The 22,332-nt window shown below is 41.8% G+C and overlaps 1 protein-coding gene across 4 annotated transcripts in view; it reads right to left on the minus strand.

Moving 5' to 3' along the window:
• Positions 1-6: 6 nt before the first annotated feature.
• Positions 7-22,332, minus strand: part of TANGO6 (transport and golgi organization 6 homolog) — a 127,953-nt gene continuing 105,627 nt past the window's right edge. For 2 of the 4 annotated variants that reach the window (XM_074401499.1, XM_074401490.1), the window contains one exon: positions 2,504-9,168. In XM_074401499.1, coding sequence (XP_074257600.1) covers positions 8,987-9,168 — 182 coding nt within the window. In that variant the 3' untranslated portion in view covers positions 2,504-8,986. Of the gene's footprint in view, positions 736-2,503; positions 13,820-22,332 lie in introns of those variants that run through there. The other 2 variants (XM_074401509.1, XM_074401493.1) reach the window with 2 other exon arrangements.

Here is a 22,332-nt window from a genome sequence, read left to right on the forward strand (position 1 = left end):
AGGCCCCCATCCCACCCTACTTGGCTGGAGCAGGGGTGGCTGGGGACTGCCCCTACCTGGAGAGGGGCTGTGGAGCGACTGCTGATACACTGGCTCCTTGCTAGGGAGCCCAGAGGTGGGGAGTGGGCACAGGTGAGGCCCCTCCAGGCCCCAGGTGTGGCCTGAGGGAAGAACCAGGGAGGACGCCAAGTTCCACGGAAGCCTTTATCCTCCACACCTGCTGGGTTTGACCAGGGAGGAGACTCAGGGCCTCCCAGGGCCCAGGGCTCAGCTGGGGACAAGTTCGCGCTGTCCCCATGGCTCTACCTGCACTGAGACACGGGCTTCTGAGGGGTACGTGTCTCCCCTGGACCAGACGTCTAGGGTACTCAGCCATGCCGCAGGCCTTGACCTCCGTCCCTCCTGGCTCCTGGGGCCAGCAGGCAGCACTAGTGCTGCTCGAGGGTGTGGCCGGCCCAGCAGGCATCAGAGGGCGACAGCAGAGGCAGGTGGTCCTGGCGGGAGCAGCCCCGCAGGCGTGGGGGGCAGCGCAGGCGGTCGGCATCCTGCAGTGACTGCGGCAGGCCCCGGTTTCGGCTCTCTGGCAGCAGCAGGACGCACAGCAGGGTAAGGACAGCGAGGGAGGTGAAGACCACATGTTGAAGGAAGAAGCCCCTCCGGCCGTGCATGGTGTCCAGGGGGTCGGCCGCCTGGCCCAGGAACCCGGCACCTAGCACCAGGCCCAGCCCGGCCCCTCTGTGGGAGAGAGTATGTTGAGGACAGCTGGCCGGGCAGCTGTGGGGCACCAGACATGGGGACACACACACACGTGACTGCAGAGGGAGTGGCAGGAAGGCTGGCTGAAGCAGAGCCTAAGGTTTGCTGGCTGAGGATAACTTCCAAGCTTGCTTTGGAAAAGCCTCCTTCCTTCCTGTCCCGGAGCAGCACCTGTGCTCTGTTCATTCAAAGCTCGGAAGTGATGGTTCCCCTGAAATTCTGCCATCTCTGGAGGCTTCCTCATCTCTGCCCCACCCCTTGTCCCCCACCTTCCCTCCCCTTCCCAGTTCCTGAGGCGCGGTGGCTCAAGCCTGTAATCCCAGCACTTTGGGAGGCTGAGGCGGGTGGATCACGAGGTCAAGAGATCGAGACCATCCTGGTCAACATGGTGAAACCCTGTCTCTACTAAAAATACAAAAAACTAGCTGGGCATGGTGGTGCGTGCCTGTAATCCCAGCTACCTAGGAGGCTGAGGCAGGAGAATTGCCTGAGCCCAGGAGGCGGAGGTTGCGGTGAGCCGAGATCGCACCATTGCACTCCAGCCTGGGTAACAAGAGCGAAACTCCGTCTCAAAAAAAAAAAAAAAAAAAAAAAAAAAAAATTAGCCAGAGCATGACAACTTAAGTTGGAGTGTAAAGAAAAAAAAAAATTAGCCAGGTGTGGTGGCACACACCTGTAATTTTGGCTACTCAGGAAGCTAAGACAGGAGAAACCGGGAGGCGGAGGTTGCAGTGAGCCAAGATCGTGCCACTGCACTCCAGCCTGGGCGACAGAGTGAGATTCCATCTCAAAAACAAACAAACAAACAAAATAGAGAGGGCTTGATGAAAGAGAGAAAAGCAGAGTCATCTGGTTAGAGTGGGTTGCCTGATGCTCCAAGCCCACTCACCCACCCCCTCCTCACTGATCCTAAGGGTCTGGAGGGCACAGGTGTTCATGCAGTTCTTGTCTCCTGCTCCTCCCTGTCACAGTCCTGCTACTTTGCTGTTCCACATCCTGCAACACTCTTCCTTCCCTCCTTTTTTCTTTTTTGAGACAGACTCTCACTCTGTCGCACAGGCTGGAGTGCAGTGGTGCGATCTCAGCTCACTGCAACCTCTGCCTCCTGGGTTCAAGCAATTTTCCTGCCTCAGCCTCCAGAGTAGCTGGAATTAAAGGCACACAACATCACACCCCAATTTTTTTTTTTTTTTTTTTTTTTTTTAAGTAGAAACGAGGTTTCACCATGTTGGTCAGCTTGGTCTTAAACTCCTGACCTGAAGTGATCCACCGGCCTTGGCTTCCCAAAGTACTGGAATTACAGGCATGAGCCACCACACCCAGCCTCCTTCTCTTCTTTACTAGGTTAATACCTAATTACCCACAGATCTTAGCTGATGGGTCACTGCCTCCTTCCCCTCACTGTCAGGGAAAATGTCCCTAAAACATGTTTAGTGAATCAACTAAATACATCTTTTTTTTTTGTTTTTTTTTGTTTTTGTTTTTGTTTTCGTTTTGAGACGGAGTTTCGCTCTTGTTGCCCAGGCTGGAGTGCAATGGCGCGATCTCGGCTCACCGCAACCTCCGCCTCCTGGGTTCAGGCAATTCTCCTGCCTCAGCCTCCTGAGTAGCTGGGATTACAGGCACACGCCACCATGCCCAGATAATTTTTAGTATTTTTAGTAGAGACGGGGTTTCACCATGTTGACCAGGATGGTCTCGATCTCTTGACCTTGTGATCCACCCGCCTCGGCCTCCCAAAGTGCTGGGATTACAGGCTTGAGCCACCGCGCCCGGCCTCTAAATACATCTTAATTTCATGGTTTCTGGTGCTCATTTCAAGTCCTTCTCCTTCTATTCTTTTTTTTTTTTTTTTTTAAAGATAGACTCTGACTCTGTCTCCCAGACTGGAGTGCGGTGGTGAAATCTCCGCTTACTGAAACCTCCGCCTCCCAGGTTCAAGCGATTCTCCTGCCTCAGCCTCCTGAGTAGCTGGGACTACAGGTGCCCACCACCAGACCCAGCTAATTTTTGTATTTTTAGTAGACACAGGGTTTCACCATGTTAGCCAGGATGGTCTCGATCTCCAGACCTCATGATCAGCCCACTTCGGCCTCCCAAAGTGCTGGGATTACAGGCATGAGCAACAGCGCCTAGCCAGCGGACCTCCTCCTGTTCCTATAGACTCGCTGTCTCAAAGGCAGGTTTTGCAATGAATAAGGCAGTGTGTGATACCTCCAGGCAGAGTCAGTTGCTTAAATGTCTACTTTATAAGCTATTAAGGAGATGTAAGTATCTTCCCTACAGAACAGTTATTTAAATTTTGCCCTAGAGCCACCCTTTCTCTAGCAAAGTTAAAATTTGAAGGGAAGTTAAACAGGATGAGAGAACACCATGTACCTTTTCTTTAGAGCACTGTCAAAACCACGTTTTACATTTGTGTAATTTTTATCATTTGTTCTTCTCTAACTGTAAACTCCATGAAGGTAGGACATGACTGTTTTTCTCAGCGCCGTACCTAGTTCGGCACCCTCAAACATAGCAGTGCTCAGTAAATATCTGTTGAGGCCAGGTGTGGTGGCTCACGCCTATAATCCCAGCACCTTGGGAGGCTAAGGCGGGTGGATCACCTGAGGTCAGGAGTTCAAGACAAACTTGGCCAGCATGGCAAAACTCATCCCCACTGAAAATACAAAAAAATAGCCAGGTGTGGTAGTGGGTGCCTGTAATCCCAGTTACTCAGGAGGCCGAGATAGGAGAATCACTCGAACCTGGGAAGCAAAGGTTGCAGTGAGCCAAGATTGTACCACTGTACTCCAGCCAGGGAGACAGAGTGAGACTCTTTCTCAGAAAATAATAATAATAATAATAATAAAAAATATCTGTCGAGAGAATAAATAAACATTTTAAGCCATTAAGGAAAAATATCCCAGTACTTTGGGAGGCCCAGGCAGGCAGATCACAAGGTCAGGGGTTTGAGACTAGCCTGGCCAACATAGTGAAACCCCGTCTCTACTAAAAATATGAAAATTACGGCTGGGTGCGGTGGCTCAAGCCTGTAATCCCAGCACTTTGGGAGGCCGAGGTGGGTGGATCACGAGGTCAAGAGATCGAGACCATCCTGGTCAACAGGGTGAAACCTCGTCTCTACTAAAAATACAAAAAAAATTAGCTGGGCATGGTGGCGTGTGCCTGTAATCCCAGCTACTCAGGAGGCTGAGGCAGGAGAATTGCCTGAACCCAGGAGGCGGAGGTTGCAGTGAGCCGAGATCGCGCCATTGCACTCCAGCCTGGGTAACAAGAGCGAAACTCTGCCTCAAAAAAAAAAAAAAAAAAAAAAAAAAAAAAAAAAAAGAAAATTAGCCAGGTGTGGTAGTGCGTGCCTATAACCCTGGCCACTCAGGAAGCTGAGACAGAGGAGAATCGCTTGAACCCAGGAGGCAGAGGTTGCAGTGAGCCAAGATTGTGCCATTGGATTACAGCCTGGGCCACAGAGCAAGACTCGTCTTGAAAAAAAAAAAAAGCGTACACTAAGGAAAAAAAACCTACCTAAGGGCCAAAGATATTATTTTACAATTCTATTTTTCTCCCTATTTAAAGGTTATCAATAGTGGAAAATAAAAGTTGAATACACAGTGCAAAAGTGATTCTAAAACAGCTTTTTCCTAAGAAAGAAAAACCTTAGCAATCATGTCCCAGCAGGTGGACAGAATGACCTAACTAGGTCTTTGGTAGCTCAAGGTCTATGATTCATTCCCTGAGGCTCAATTCATTCCCAACAATCAATCCTCCTCAGGGGCACCAGAGATACCACAAGGTCAGGAAACAAAAAAGCCTAACGTAAAAATCTAAAAATGAGCTGCCAAAACTGTACAGACACCATTTAAGTGTACTTTTTCCACCACTGCCAAGATCTCAACGTGACCGGGTGGGGGTGGGGGTGGGTAACTGATGCTTCATTCAGTTAAAAATATTAAAGTTATGACTCAGCAACAAAAGGAACTATGTCAGAGTTAATAAAAAATATAATTGGGCTTACTAAGTGTGTGAACAACTTCAAGGATCATCTTAATCACATCTGGTAAGATCAGGGATTTTAATTTGCATATGAGATGAAGGGTGACATAGGCTGCTTGCCCTTTAGTTGGGGAGGGAAAAGAAAAAGAAGGGTGCCCACCCCTCCACCCCCCGACCCCTCTGATACTGAAATGTGGCTCCAGTAAAACCATGGATTCCATAGAGTGTGGGATGCTGAACTTAAGGAGAAATCTGAAGAGGGACTTGCTGTTTTACAAGTTCTGTTACTACTCTGTCCTCCTTAACTTGCCTTCAAATTCCAACTTTACTAGAGAAAGGGTAGCTCCAGGGCAACATTTAAATAACTGTTCTGCAGGGAAGGTACTTAGACCTCCTTAATAGCTTATAAAGTAGACATTTAAGCAACTGACTCTTTACCTGGAGTTATCTCACACTGCCTTCTGGGTCGTGAATCCTGCCTTTGTGACAGCTAGTCTATATGAATAGGAGGTGAATGATTTTAAATGAGCCCCAGAAACCACGACATTAAGAAGTATGTAATTGCTTCACTAAAAATGTCATGATCCACTGGTTCCACAGCTTAATTTTACTATCTGCAAGTGCAGAGGACATGGTGTTTCAACAAAAGTGAGAAAATGAAATGAAGAAAGGGAGGAAGTACAGAAGTGTACTTGGCTTTGAAGTTGAATCTAGCCTCCATCACATACTGGTTGGCCAACCAGTAACCTCTGAGCCTTGGGTTTTTTGTCTAAAAAATGGGAGATGAAGATACTGACTCCCATCCCTCGCCTTCATGCCCATTTTGCTCCACTAACAACCTGAACTACTTCCCTTTCTTTATACTTTATATTTGCCCCATTATTTATTTTTTTGAGACAGGGTCTATGTCACCCAGACTGGAGTGCAGCTGTGTGATCACAGCTTGCTGCAGCCTTGACCTCCTGGGCTCAAGTGATTCTCCCGCCTTAGCCTCCACAGTAGCTGGGACTACAGGCAGGCACCACCATACCTGGCTAATTTTTAAAACTTTTGTAGAGACAGGGTTTCGCCATTTTGCCCAGGCTGGTCTTCAATTCCTGGGCTCAAGCGATTGCCCACCTTGACTTCCCAAAGTGCTGGGATTACAGGCGGCAGCCACGGCATCTGGTCTGGCCCTACTCCTAAACATCTTCCTACCTTTGCTTTTCCCTCAGCTTCAATCCCCTCACACTCATTTGACTGTCTAAATCCTGCCCACCCATCTTTCATAGTCCTGAGAGCTCCATAAAAAAACAACAGTATTGTTCTGAATTTTTAAAGTTAAAAGAAAATTTCTTTTTGACAGAGTCTTGCTCTGTCACCCAGACTAAAGTGCAGTGGCATGATCTAGGCTCACTGCAACCTCCGCCTCCCAGGTTCAAGTGAGTCTTCTGCCTCAGCTTCCCGAGTAGCCGGGATTACAGGCACCCACTACATGCCCAGCTGATTTTTGTATTTTTAGTAGAGACGGGGGTTTCACCATGTTGGACCAGGCTGGTCTCGAACTACTGACCTCAGGAGGTAATCTGCCTGCCTTGGCCTCCCAAAGTGCTGGAATTACAGGTGTGAGCCACTGTGCCTGGCCTTTAATTTTTTTTAATCAGTTAGTTTTAGTATATTTACCAGGTTGTGCAATAATCACTACTATCTAATTCCAAAACGTTTTCATCTCCTCACAAAGAAACTTCATATCCATTATCATCACTCTTTATTCTTCCAAACCCACATGCTCTAACAACTATTACTCTACTTTCTGAATCTATACATTTGCCTGTTTTGGATATTTCATACACATAGGAACCATACAGTACATGGCCTTTTGTGTCTGGCTTCTTTTCCTTACCATATTTTTAAGTTCATCCATGTTCCAGTTTGAATTAATGCTTCATTCCTTTTTATTGCCAAGTAATATTCCACTGTGTACATATATCAGATGTTATGAATCCATTCATCAGGTGATAGATATTAATATTTGTTGTTTCAATTTTTCAGCTATTACTAATGCTGATGTATATAAAAATATAAACTTTTGTGTGAATATATGTTTTCATTTCTCATGGGTATGTACCTAGGAGTGGAACTGACAGGTCACATGATAACCATGTTTAACCTTTTAAAAATGGCCAGACTATTTTTCAAAGCAACTGTACCATTTTACATTTCCACTGGCAATGTAAGAGGGTTCTGATTTATCCACATCCTCATAATTTGTATTATTTTAAAGTAAGGTTTTTTTTTTTTTCTTTTGAGGTAGAGTTTTGCTCTTGTCTCCCAGGCTAGAGTACAATGGTGCAATCCTGGCTCACTGCAACATCCACTTCCCGGGTTCAAGTGATTCTCCTGCCTCAGCCTCCTGAGTAGCTGGGATTACAGGCATGTGTCACCACACCCGGCTAATTTTGTATTTTTGGTAGAGATGGGGTTTCTCCATGTTGGTCAGGCTGGTCTCGAACTCCTGACCTCAGGTGACCCACCCACCTGGACCTCCCAAAGTGCTGGGATTACAGGCATGAGCCACTGTGCCTGGCCACCCAGGATTGATTTCGGAAGCCTGGTGAAACACTAATGACCATCAGCAGGAAGAAGGGTGGGTGGTATGTGAGATAACACATACTAATAGTCCATGTGGAAGATGAGTTTCAAAGATACACACAGAGATTGCTTAAAAATTAATACTTGACACATTGCCAAATAAGCAGAAACAAAACAAAAATCAAGCATGAGGTCAGCATATTATTAAGTTATAAACAGGGTTGATACACAGTGAAACAATTTTCCATAGGTAGGTCTGGTTCTCCTATACTTAAGACCACTAGGAAACTTAGCCCTTACATCTTGGAAACAGAAAGAATGAAGGTACTATGATTGATTATTTTTCCATGTGGCAAAAATGTAGACTTCAGAGCCAGAGACACAAATCCAAATCCTGATGTTGTCATGACGTATCTGAGTCACTTTGGGCCAGTTACTTAACATTCTTAAGGCTCAGTTTCCTCATCTGTAAAACTGGGAGAATAACTCCTAACTTGCAGGGTTGCTGTGACTAGCACATAGACACTCAATAAATGCTAACTTCTGTCATAATAAATGACAATAATTACTTACTGTCATTTCTCTTTACATCCAAGGCAATCTTAGAAAGTGAAAATAGCTAAGAGTAAAGCAGATAGTTCATCTTTTACTTACATGTCAGTACTAAACTATTAAATATTCTGATACAAATTTGAATGTATCAATCTTTGACTGATAGAGGGAACCACTGGACAGATATTCCAAAACATAAGCTAGTGTAAGGAGAAGGAAGGGAGGCATATATATATGTGTATATATATACACACACACAAAACCTGGACTGTAGTAAGATAAGGTACAAGAGTCTGGGAATCCCTTTAAAATGGCTTGGTCCCAACTCCACCACGCTCTCAACTTTTGTGACTGTAGGCAAGTCAATTCTTCTGTTATAAAAGATGGGGTGCAGGCCAGGCACAATGGCTTATACCTGTAATCCCAGCACTTTGGGAGGCCAGGGTGGGCAGATCACTTGAGGTCAGGAGTTCGAGACCAGCCTGGCCAACATGGTGAAACTCCATCTCTACTAAAAACACAAAAATTAGTCGGGTATGTTAGCTTGTCCCTGGAGTCCTAGCTACTTGAGAGGTTGAAGCAGGAGAACTGCTTGAACCTGGGAGGTGGAGCTTTCAGTGAGCTGAGATTGCACCACTGCCCTCCACCTTGAGTGACAGAGTGAGACTCTGTTTAAAAAAAAAAAAAGATGGGTTATAGTATCTATTCTTATTATATTTCAGGCTGTTGACAGAATCAAAGCTTTCTAGATAATTAAGCATGACTTAATTTTAAGAAATATTATTGATAATCATAATACATCTTTTAAAATTTTAAACACACAACAACATGACCAATTTCTATAATCATTTGAAAGTTCTAGAGAAAAAAAAACGGAAGTTCTAGAGAAGTAACCTAGTATATTTGGGGGGAAATAAGATTAACAGGCCAAGAACATGTTTCAAATTATTTGCTGGGTTATCTTGAAACTTAATTTGTCTAGGCCTCAGAATTTTCACCTATAAAATGGGGATATCTCACAGCACATCCACAAATTAAAAATTTATTATAGACCTAAATGTGAGAGTAAAATCTATACAATTCTTGGAAGTATCACAGAAACAAATCTTCATTATCTTGGGCTAGGCAATGATTTGTTAGAAATGACATCAAAAGTACAAGCAATAAAAGAGAAATAAGGCTGGGTGCAGTGGCTCACACCTGTAATCCTAGCACTTTGGGAGGCTGATGCAGGCAGATTACTTGAGCCCAGGAGTTCGAGACCAACCTGGACAGCATGACAAAATCCTGTCTCTAAAAGAAATACGAAAAATTAGCTGGCCATGGTGGTGTGTACCTGTAGTCCTAGCTACTTGCTACTTGGGAGGCTGAGATGGGAGGTCAAGGCTGTAGTGAGCCTGGGGAGGCCAAAGCTACAGTGAGCCAAAATTGTACCACTACATGCTAACTTGGGTGAAAGTGAGAATATACCTTAAAAGAAAAAAAAAGAAGAAAGAGAAATTAGACTTCATCAACAGTAAAAACTTTTGTGTTTCAAATGACACCTTATGTAAGAGAAAAGACAATCCACACGATGGCAGAAAATATCTGCAAATCATGCATCTGATAAAGGACTTTTCTCCAGAATACATAACAAACTGTTATAACTCAATAATAAAAGAAAAAAAGAAACAACTTAAAAAGGGAAAAGAGGCCAGGCGCGGTGGCTTGTGCCTATAATCCTAGCACTTTGGGAGGCCAAGGCGGGCGGATCATCTGTGGTCAGGAGTTCGAGAGCAGCCTGGCCAACATGGCAAAACTCTTGTCTCTACTAAAAATACAAAAAATTAACCAGGCATGGTGGCGGGTGCCTGTAATCCCAGCTACTCAGGAGGCTGAAGCAGGAGAATTGCTTGAACCCAGGAGGTGGAGGTAGTAGTGAGCTGAGATCATGCCGCTGCACTCCAGCCTGGGAAACAGAGCGAGACTCCATCTCAAAAAAAAAGGGCAAAGAAAAAGAATCTGAATAGACACTTCTCTAACGAAGATTTACAATGGACAATGAACTCATAAAAAGATCCTCAACATCACTGGTAGTGAAAGAAGTGCAAATCAAAATCACAATGAGATAGCACTTCACACCCATTAGGATGGCTGTATGAAAGCTGATCACACCTATTTGGTCATTCTTGTTATACCCAACTAAGACAGAGTTGAGAGGCCAGAGAAACAAAGCATGCAGTGCATATAACATTGCTTCAAAGGTACAATTCCCTACAAGCCTGGCTGCTTAAACTGCCTGTTGTAACCTAAAACCAAGAAATAAAAAAAATAAAAAGAAAAAAGAAATTTTAAAAACTAACCTAAAACCAATTTTATCTAACAGCTACTGAAACAAACTTGCTGCAACTCTAAGACCAGTTTTACCCACCACTGTCACTTGTCAGAACTTGCCAGCTGTTCAAAACTTTACCAGGGCCAATGAACTTTCTTTCCAGAACAATACATAACACTTCTCCTTTTTATAAAACCTCCAAACTCTCCCTCCTCTTCTTCTTCTTCTTTTTTTTTTAAAGACAGTCTTGCCCTGTTGCCCAGGCTGGAGTGTAATGGCCTGATCTCAGCTTACTGCAACCTCCACCTCCCAGGGTCAAGCGATTCTCTTGCCTCCAGAGTAGCTAGGATTACAGGTGTACGCCACTACACTTGGCTAATTTTTGTATTTTTAGTAGAGATGGGGTTTCACTATGTTGGCTAGGCTGGTCTCAAACTCCTGACCTCAAGTGATCTGCTGCCTTGGCCTCCCAAAGTGCTGGGATTATAGGTGTGAGCCACTGTGCCCAGCCAAATCTCCAAACTTCTCTTTCTTCTTCAGACATATGGAAGACCACCAAGTCTATGTATGCCCTGAATTGCAATGCCTGCTTCTGCAAAAAAGTTTTAAATTTAGAGATTTGTCCTCATATTTTATTTTATTTTGACATACTTGGTGTCAGAAGTGGGATTCCAAAGCTGACTCACCTTAGGAAAAATCACTGGCCCTTGGAACTATGACATAAGGTACTCACATTGGGGTCCTTTGAGCACCCACTCTTCCATGAGTCACCTAGATTTCCCCTGGTGAGTCTCTTGGATGGCCTTCCTGATTTGGGTAAAGTTTTGTTTTATTTGGGTTACAAAATCCCAAATAAAATCCCTTCTGTAATTTGGGTAAAGTTCTGTTTTATTTCGGTTACAAAATCCCAAATAAAACAGAACTTTACACAAATTACAGAAGGGTCTTTCCTCCTCTTGTCTGGGGAGGTCTCCCTCTGGTTGGGAGATCTCCTGTTGGGGAGGATTATTTTCCTCCTGGCAGACTTCAGCTGTGAGGTCTGAGTAAAGAGATATTTTTCCTCCAGGTTGAGGCCTGGGTGAAAGGATTTTTCCTTTCCCCTGCAGTGGGGAAAGGCAGCTTATCATCCTTATTGGTAAGTACATACTTTATTTTCCATCGGCACTTGTGTTTATTTGGCTTTTGCATATTCAACACTTGCATTTAATTGGCTTTTGTATATTCAACATTAAACCGAGTCACCTAGATAAGTTTAATTACAAATGGGCTCTCAAAGTTCAAAGACATGCCAAGATATATTTTGGGATTCCAGCTGGTAACATGTTCAAACATTATAGGGATCATGCAGTCTGTTGTTCTTAAAACTAAACTAAAAGACCATGGCAATAAAATCATACATTCCAAATAAGACTCGTATCTCAAGGGGTATCTTGAGGCTAAAAAAACAAAACCCAACCCAGACTCAAAGACTGACTAGCTATAAAATACTGTCCCAAAGTTGGCTGAGGCTCTCCTCTTTGGAGCTGCCCCCTCCCCTTCTTAGAATTCCTTCTTTCTCTCTTGCTCTAAGCTAACTCTCTTTTTCCAAAACTCTTCAGCTATGCTGGCATAGCATACCAACTGTAGAAGTAAAAAACATATAACCACTAGCAGATATTTTTTTAAAATATTATTTTGACCTTCATGCTGCATCTTAAAAGCAAAAATAAAATTCTCATATAAAAGACCCCCTTACCATACTAACAGGAATGAGGAGATTCTTACCTTCAAGGGCAAAAAATTGAGACCAAGGAAATATAGACATTGTTAAAACAAACAGACAAAAAAACACCTCTTATCTTTTGGGCCTCCTCACTTGAAGTTTCACAGTTAACTATTCTTTGTCCAATCCAATATATTGATAACTAACTCAAACTGCTTCACCCAAAATTTGGTTCACAGCCTTTAAAAAATTGCCCATTGGCCAGGTGTGGTGGCTCACGCCTGAATCCCAGCACTTTGGGAGGCTGAGGCAGACGGATCACAAGATCAGGAGATCGAGACCATCCTGGTTAACACGGTGAAACCCAATCTCTACTAAAAATACAAAAAATTAGCTGGGCATGGTGGCATGCGCCTGTAATCCCAACTACTCCAGAGGCTGAGGCACGAGAATCACTTGAACCTGGGAGGTGGAGATTGCAGTGAGCCCTAGATCATGCCACTGCACTCCAGCCTAGGAGACAGAGTGAGACTCCATCTCAAAAAAAAAAAAATTGCCTATTAATGGCCAGGTGTGGTGGCTCACACCTGTAATCCCAACATTTTGGGAGGTCAGTGTGGGCAGATTGCTTGAGCCCAGGAGTTCAAGACCAGCTTGGGCAACATGGTGAAACCCTGTCTCTACAAAAACTATGAAATATTAGCAGGATGTGGTGGCACACTCCAGTAGTCCCAGCTACTCAGGAGGCTGAGGTGGGAGAATCGCTTGCACCTGGGAGGCAGAGGTTGCAGTGAGTTGTGATTACACCACTGCACTCCAGCCTCGGGGACAGAATGAGACTGCATCAAAAAAAGAAAAAGTCTATTAAAACAAAATACTAAAGTTTAACCTTATCCCAATTTGCAAAATAAATAATTTAGATCCAAATGCTTTTTATAAACTGGTAAGTTTATATGTTTAGCTATCTCATGACTAAAATTCTAAAATAAAAGCTGTAAGACCTTTATTTATATAAATGTATGTTTAAATATGTTTACACATACATACATATATTGTTATCTGTTATGTCTACATAATAAAATCTGGCATAATTGCACAAAAATCCCTTAAAATGTTTTTGTTGTTGTTGTTGACAGGTTCTCACTCTGTCACTTATGTTAAAATGCAGTGGTGCAAACATTGCTCACTGCTGCCTCGACCTCCGAGGCTCAGGCAATTCTCTTGCCTTAACCTACTGAGTAGGTGGGTCTACAGGGGTATGCCACAACACCCAATATTTTAAAAAATTTTTTGTAGTGATGGGGTCTGTTGCCCAGGCTGACCTCAAACTCCTGGGCTCAAGCCATCCTCCTGCTTCAGCCTCCCAAAGTACTAGGATTATAAGCGTGAGCCACCACGCCCATCCCTTAAAAAATTTTATTTAGATAAATGGGCACACATAAAAAATGTCATAATTAACCCAAATATTCTTTTAGTTCACATGACCTAAATAGTTTTTTAAATTGTTAACAAAATAAAAGAGGTCTTTGAAATTGTCAACATATATTTTCACCTAGTTTTACTGGTCAGTTTTATATCTGCCATTGCTACTTGTCTTAAAGTCAAAGTTATAAACCCAGCCTAAGACAAAATGATCTTTACTTATACAATTTTATTTATTTGATAAATAAGATTAATTTAACATGACTAATTTAGTAAAAACAGCAATGTCTTCTGAGTTATCAACAAGAAACCCATGTATTTAACTTTTAGGTTTTTACTTAGGTAAATAGCTAATATTAAGATGCTATTAGTTTAAAAATTATAAGACTTAGGCTGGGTATCTTGGTGCATGCTTGTAATATCAGTGCTTTGGGAGGTAGAGGCAGGAAGACTGCTTGAGGCCAGGTTTTTGGGAATAGCCCGGGCAACACAGGGAGACCCCATCTCTAAAAAAAAAAGTTTACACACACACACACACACACACACACACACACACACACACACAAACACACACACGTAATAGTCAGACTAGGGGTTTTAAAAAATAATAAAAAGTCTAAAGTAAAAAAAAATTTATAAAAAATATATCTTACCAGGCACAGTGATGCCTGTAATCCCAGCACTTTGAGAGGCCAAGGTGGGTGGATCACCTGAGGTCAGGAGTTCGAGACAAGCCTGGCCAACATGATAAAACCCTGTCTCTCCTAAAAATACAAAAATTAGCCAGGTGTGGTGGCAGGTGCCTGTAATCCCAGCTACTCAGGAGGCTGAGGCAGGAGAACAGCTTGAACCTGGGAGGTGGAGGTTGCAGTGAGCTGAGATTGTGCCACTGCAGTGCAGCCTGGGCAACAAGAGCAAAACTCCATCTCAAAAAAAAAAAAAAAAAGTTTTATGTATAATTGGGTTAGCTGAGATTTTAAAAAATTGTTCATGTTTTTCTAAAAACTAAAAATTAGTGTTAGGGGTACACTGATACAAGGCCAGAGTCTAGTCCTCTATACTTAAAAAAATAAAGTTTTCTTTTTTTTTTCTCTTGCTGTCAACAAAAAATAAAGTTTTCTTAAAATATTAATCTGCTCTTAATAAAATCCTATTTTAATTTTTAATTCTAAAGTCTATTTCTTTAACAGCTATCTTCTGAACTACAGATAGTTTCTGTTTCTGCTATTTCTTCCTGAGATCTATTTTTTTTTTTTTTTCTTTTTCTGAGACAGGGTTTTCCTCTTGTTGCCCAGGCTGGAGTGCAATGGCACAATCTCGGCTCACTGCAACTTCCACCTCCCAGGTTCAAGTGATTCTCCTGTCTCAGCCTCCCGAGTAGCTAGGATTACAGGCGTGTGCTACCATGCTCAGATAATTTTTGTATTTTTAGTAGAGACAAGGTTTCACCATGTTGGCCAGGCTGTTCTCGAACTCCTGACCTCAAGTGATCCAGTCGCCTTGGCCTCCCAAAGTGTTGGGATTACAGGTATTAGCCACCGTGCCTGAGACCTATTTAGTTTCCTTAGATTCAGGTTTAAAATGCTGTCCTCTTAATTTATAGTAGTAATTTCATTTCTTAAGGTAAAATTTTCCTTTTAAAATTTCTCAGATTCAGGCTGCAGTGAGCTTTGATCATGCCACTCCACTGCAGCCTAGGTGACAAAGTGAGACTCTGTCTCAAAAATTAAAAAAATAATAATAAAATAAAGAACAACAACAAAAAAGATATAAAAAATAAAACTAGGAATATAAATACAAATACAGCCAGGCATAGTGGCTCACACCTATAATCCCAGCACTTTGGGAGACCAAACAGGCAGACTGCCTGAGCTCTGGAGCTTGAGAACCATCTGGACAACATGGCAAAACCCTGTCTCTACAAAAAAATAAAAAAATTAGCTGGGCATGGTGGCATATATTCACAGTAGTCCCAGCTACTCGGGAGGCTAAGGTGGGAGGAATTCTTGAACTTCAGGAGGTGGAGGTTCCTGTGAGCTGACATTGTGCCACTGTACTCCAGCTTGGGTGACAGAGTCAGACCCTGTCTCAAAAACAAAATAACAGCCGGGCGCGGTGGCTCAAGCCTGTAATCCCAGCACTTTGGGAGGCCGAGGCGGGTGGATCACGAGGTCGAGAGATCGAGACCATCCTGGTCAACATGGTGAAACCCCGTTTCTACTAAAAATACAAAAAATTAGCTGGGCATGGTGGCGCGTGCCTGTAATCCCAGCTACTCAGGAGGCTGAGGCAGGAGAATTGCCTGAACCCAGGAGGCGGAGGTTGCGGTGAGCCGAGATCGCGCCATTGCACTCCAGCCTGGGTAACAAGGGCAAAACTCTGTCTCAAGGAAAAAAAAAAAAAAAAAAAAATCAATAAAAAATAAATGAAATAAAATAAAATTTCTCAGATTCATATTTCAGAGGCTCAACTTTTACACTATCTAGCTACAGGTGATTTGCAGGTAGTATATCAGTGCATTTAGCATTTTCTCCCCTTAAAAAAGCTTGAGATAACTCGCTCCTTCAACTTTGTCATCAGTTCCTGAACTTTTTCTCCAGTTCTAACTCTGCTGTTATGGCCTGACACTAAAATGTTTATCTTAAACATGGCCTAAAAAAGCAGTGTTTTCCTCCAAGATAATTTGATTCTGTACTCCTCACTTTTCTTGATGTATCTACACTGTTATTCTTATAGCCTTAGGCCCATTCTTCCTGTGTCAGATTAAATTCAAACAATTTTTTCATCAGTTTTGACCTCCAGGTTATCTAAATGATTTTACATTTTACCAAGATAATTTTCTGCATTGCCTTTATTACATTTTTGATGACTTTTTAAAAAACTGAGCTTTAAAACAGTTGTTTTTTTTTTGTTTGTTTGGTTTTTTTTTGAGATGGAGTTTTGCTCTTGTTGCCCAAGCTGGAGTGCAATGGCGTGATCTTGGCTCACCACAGCCTCCACTTCCCAGGTTCAAGCGATTTTCCTGCCTCAGCCTCCTGAGTATATGAGAGTACAGGGATGTGCCACCATGCCTGGCTACTTTCTATATTTTTAGTAGAGACAGGGTTTCTCCATATTGGTCAGGGTGGTCTCAAACTCCCGACCTCAGGTGGTCTGCCTGACTCAGCCTCCCAAAGTGCTGGAATTATAGGCATGAGCCACCACGCCTGGCCTAAAAGAGTTAAGGTTTTAACATCCATGTAATTTTTTTTTTTTTGAGATGGAGTTTCACTCTTGTCGCCCAGGCTGGAGTGCAGTGGCGCAATCTCGGCTCACTGCAACCTCTTCCTCCCAGTTCAAGCAATTCTCCTGCCTCTGCCTCCCAAGTACCTGGGATTACAGGTACGTGCCACCATACCTGACTAATTTTTGTATTTTTAGACACAGGTTTCACCACGTTGGCCAGGCTGGTCTTGAACTCCTGACCTCAGGTGATCCACCTGACTCGGCCTGCCAAAGTGCTGGGATTACAGGTGTGAGCCACCACACCTGGCTCTACATTACTTTTAAAGTCTTTTGATTATCACGCTGGTTAAATAAATGGCTACTATTTTATAGTAACCTGTAATTCTGTTTTTGTTTTTTTTTTCCTTTCTTTCTGAGAGACGACAGTCTTCCTGTGTTGCCCAGGCTGGCCTCAAACTTCTGGGCTCAAGAAATCCTCCCACTTCAACCTCTCAAGTGGCTGGAACCACAGGCACATGCCACATGCCCAGCTGTAATTCTGTTTTCATCAAATGTTTTCAGCCTTTTAACATCTTTGAGAAACTTCCCCAAAAATCAAACCTAAGTTGTCTTTTGTTTTTCCTCAGAGACAGAGTCTTGCTCTGTCACTCAGGCTGGATTGCAGTGACGCTATCTTGGATCACCGGAGCTTCCACCTCCCAGGTTCAAGCGATTCTCGCACTCCAGCCTCCTGAGTAGTTGGAACTACAAGAACGCACCACCATGTCTGGCTAATTTTTGTATTCTGTAGTAGAGACGGGATTTTACCATATTAGCCAGGCTGGTCTCAAACTCCTGACCTCAAGTGATCTACCCAACTCAGCCTCCCAAAGTGCTGGCATTATAGGTATGAGCCACCATGCCCGGCTTTGATAACTTTAAAATCAACAGACTCAATAAAAATTTCCAAAACTCTAATTTAAAAAAAACAGATTCATAAAACTACTAATAAAGATCAAACGAAAGTTAATTATGAGATTAAGTAACTAATGTTTTATGACTTTTATTTAAAACATTGTTACTTTAGGCAAATATTTTGTTTCCCCCATTTAAAAAAATTTATCTTAAGCTATGTATAATTTCCAACAATTTGATAAAGCGTACTTTTGTAAACAACGATAAAAACATGTTTTTCTTTTCTTTACTTAATCCCTCCAAAATTCAAAAACTATTTCTAAATATTCTCAGGACAATATGGTTATTTACATAAATCCAATAAAATTCTGCTCTTAAACGATGGTTTATTACCAAGGCTTTGACTAAAATGTCATATTTAAAAATATACATAAAATGCCTGACTTCAAGGGTTCCCAGCCTTATAGTAAGTAAATAAAACTGTTACTTTCTGGCAGGCCCAGAAACTTTAAGACTATAAATAAATGTAAAGTCTGCCTTGGTTTGGCTTCCTAGCCTCAAGATCATTTAAATGTGAGATTCCCATGTTTCAATGGGAAATATTTTATTTTTCAATGTAAAAATAAATTATGTTCCTAAAAGAAAGCTATAATACACCTGTAATTTGAATATAACTCTGTACATTGTTTTCCAGTTATTGTTATCTATTTTTGAGTAGTCTAGGTCCTAAATTCTCCTAAGTACCTACAATCCAAGTTTCTTCCGTAAAATTACTAAAATGGGTATTGCTCTGTTCCCAAAGCTCTATAAGCTAAAACTAGAGAAATTTTTATAGACAAGTTTTATACCTGATGGTCGAATGTATAGGTCACATATGAAGTTCACCAAACTGTCCAATGCCCTAACCATTGACATTCAAACTACAAACCAGGATGAGAAGTTTTCCTTTCCATGCTGCAAACAGCTTTTCCTAAGATGTCAAAACAAGACTCCATATCATCATGAGACTCTTACTCCCCTTAATACTCCTCTTTTCATTTGATAAGATGCTATAATTAAAATTTCACCATCAATAACCTGACCTAAAAAACACTTTTAGGACTAGGCATGGTGGCTCATGCCTATAATCCCAACACTTTGGGAGGCTGAGGTGGAGGGTAGCTTGAGCCCAGGAATTTGAAACCAGTCTTGGCGACAGAGTGAGACCCTGTCAAAAGAAGAAAGAAAAAAGAAAAGAAAAGAAAAAAAGGAGGGAGGAAGGAAGGAGAGAGAAAGAAAAAGAAAGGAAGAAAAAGAGAGAGAGAGGGAGAGAGAAAAGGAGGGAGGGAAGGAAGTATATTTTTAAAAATATCCTTATAGTCAGATCAAATCAGAATCCAGCTCAGGTGCTACACAGTTTATGCCTGACCCCAAGCTCATGAATGACAAGCAGTCCCACCAGAAGATGTAGATATGTACAGCACTAGAAACTGAAGCAGACAGCAAAGAGAGACTGCATAGACAACTACGAGATGTGTGAAGCTGCAAATAATTATTTTAAAAATCATGTAGTCAAGATATGAATACCAATGAGATTAAAATCTGAAAATATGTGTGTGTGTATATACATATACATATTTATACATATGCACATGTATATCTGCTCTGGCTTTTCTGAATTAATGTCAGTTAAATTAGAATGGTATATAGAAAGATGTGTTACCTGTTTTTGTTTGTTTGTTTTCCATTTCCTAGAATAAAATATCCCTGCTTTATGGCAATAAATAAATAAATGAAAGAAAGAAAGAAAGAAAGAAAGAAAGAAAAATCCTTGTAGTCCACTAGCAGACAACTTAGGCAATATCCCTAACACAACCTACTGTTCAAACTGTACTGGTGGTCCCCTTTTCTGAAGTTGGCAATTCTCTGTTTAATTCAAGCGAGTCATAAAATACTACTTAATGACAACTACAAGTCTCACCCAGTTTCCACTATGGTCTTTTAATTTGTTTAGTTTGTTGACCTTAGTCTTGGGCTGTTAGTTCAAAACCATTTTACAAACTAAATTTATTATATTGTTGTTAATTATTTTTAATAACTTTTTTTTTTTTTTTTTGGAGACGGAGTTTCACCCTTGTTACCCAGGCTGGAGTGCAACGGCGAGATCTTGGCTCACCGCAACCTCCGCCTCCTGGGCTCAGGCAATTCTCCTGCCTCAGCCTCCTGAGTAGCTGGGATTACAGGCACGTGCCACCATGCCCAGCTAATTTTTTGCACTTTTAGTAGAGACAGGGTTTCACCATGTTGACCAGGATGGTCTCGATCTCTCGACCTCGTGATCCACCCGCCTCGGCCTCCCAAAGTGCTGGGATTACAGGCTTGAGCCACCGCGCCCGGCTGTTTGTTTCTTTTTTAAGACAGGGTCTCACTCTGCCACTCCAGACAGGGCTGGAGCACGGTGGTGTGATCATAACTCACTGCAGCCTTGACCTCTTGGGCTCAAGAGATCCTCCTGCCTCAGGTTCCCAAAGTGTTGGGATTACAGGTGTGAGCCACTGTGACAGGCCAGTTTTGTTCTTATTGCTTGTCTAATCCTTATAGTGCCAGCTCCCCTAACAAAATAATGTTAACCCAATCCTTTGAGATGATTGCTAATGCTTATAGAACTGTTAAGATGGAATTCGATAAATGACTGTAGACCAACATACCCTAAGAACACTTTTCCTTCTGGACTCTGTTACTCAAATGTGGCCCAGGTCCCTGACATAAGCCCCCATACTTCCTCGCTGATGTGGGACAGAGACAAGCAGAACAGGTCCATCCTAGCTCCAAGGGACAATTTAGCTACCTTATAAGTAGTTAATCGGCAATGCTTTCAAAAAAATATCTCAATCGAAAGCGGAAAATGGAAGGTGGATCATATGAATTGGGTCATGCCTGTCGTATTCAACTAAAATGGAGTTGAGAGGTCAGGGAAAAAAACACAGGGCACATAACATTGCTCCAAAAACATAATTCCCTACAAGCCTACTTTTTGAAACTGCCTGTTGTAGCCTAAAGCCAGTTTCATCTAATAGCTACTGAAACAAACCTGCTGTGACTCTAAGACTCATTTTACCCACTGCTGTCACTGATTAATCAGAGCCTGCCAGATCTCCAAAACTTTACTAGTGTCAATGATCTTTCTCCAGAACAGTATGTAACATTTCTCCTTTTTACAAAACCTCCAACCTTCTCATTGTTCTTTTTTTTAAGATGGGGTTTCACCGTGTTTGTCAGGCTGGTCTTGAACTCCTGACCTCAGGTGATCCGCCCGCCTGGGCCTCCAAAGTACTTGGATTACAGGCGTGAGCCATTGTGCCTGGCCTTTTTTTTTTTTTTTTTCTTATTGTTCTTCAGACATATGGAAGTCCACTGGGTCTACCTGTATGCCCCAAATTACAATTCTTTCTTCTCAAATAAGATGTTTTAAATTTAGAGATCCATCTCTATATTTTACTTTACTTTGATAGCTATGATAAGAAGACAATAGCAAGTATTGGCAAAGCCGTGTAAAAACTGGAACACTCATACATTGCTAGTAAGGATGTAAAACGGTATATCTGCTTTGGAAAATAGTCCGGCAGCTCCTCAAAAGGCTAAACATAGACTTAGTATATGTCCCAGCAATTCTACTCCTAGGTGTGTGCATGTGTGTATACACACACATACATATACATATATATATACACACACATATATACACACATATATATGTACATATATATGTGTGTATATGTGTGTATATATGTGTACATATACACACATATATATGTACATATATATGTGTGTATACACATATACGTACAAACATATATACACATATATACACACACATATATACACACATATATATGTGTGTATATATGTGTGTGTATATATGTGTATATATGTTTGTACGTATATGTGTATACACACACACACACACACATACACACACACACCCCCAGGGGAAATGAAAACATGTTCACACAAAAACTTGTACACAAATATGTATAGCAACACTATTCATAATAGCCAAAAAGTGGAAACAACTAAATTTTCCACCAATTAACAAGCTGGATAAATAAAACATGGCTAAGCAATACTATGGAATATTATTCAGTCATAAAAATGAATGAATTCATAAAAAGGAAACCTCATAAACATTATGCTAAATTGAAAGGAGCCAGACAAAAAAGACCTCATATTGTATAATTCTATTTATATGAAATGTCCGGCATAGGCAAATCCATTGAGATTAAAAAATAGATCAGTGGTTGCCAGAGGTTGGGGGAATGAGCAAGGGGAAGTGACTTTTGATGGATATGAAATGATTAAAATGTTCTAAAATTAGATAGTGGTGATGGTTGCACAACTCTTTAAATACACTAAAAGCCATTGACTTGCATGTTTTAATTGGGTGAATTTTAGGTATGGAAATTAGATATCAAATAAGAAGTTTTAAAAATGGAGATAATGTCTATTTCCCAAAACTACTTCTAGAATTTACTGAGATAGCATATATGAGAGACATTCTGTAAATGCTTATTTGTTAATTAAGTGGTACAGAAACCAGGTCACGATGTAAAAGAAATCTTCTTTTTTCCAGGACATAAATGGAGATGATAAACTTCACAAGACTGTATGCCAAATTTCCATGCCAGGTCCAATTAGATGATCCTTCAAGGGATAGCATTATTTTCAGTTAATGGTTTCTCAACTTATTTTATTTGAGGTAGAAATCTGAGAATGAGATAGAGATTCAATTCCCGACAAGTTAAGACTTGTAATCCTGCTTAGTTTGAAACTCTGTGAAAACAATTTCATCTTGTATCTACCTTCCCCCTTCCGGGCTTTTGCCTTCCCTCCACTCAGCTCTTTTGCCAGAAATGAAAACTCT

This window comes from Saimiri boliviensis, chromosome 1, assembly GCF_048565385.1.
Source record: "Saimiri boliviensis isolate mSaiBol1 chromosome 1, mSaiBol1.pri, whole genome shotgun sequence".
NCBI lineage: Eukaryota > Metazoa > Chordata > Mammalia > Primates > Cebidae > Saimiri > Saimiri boliviensis.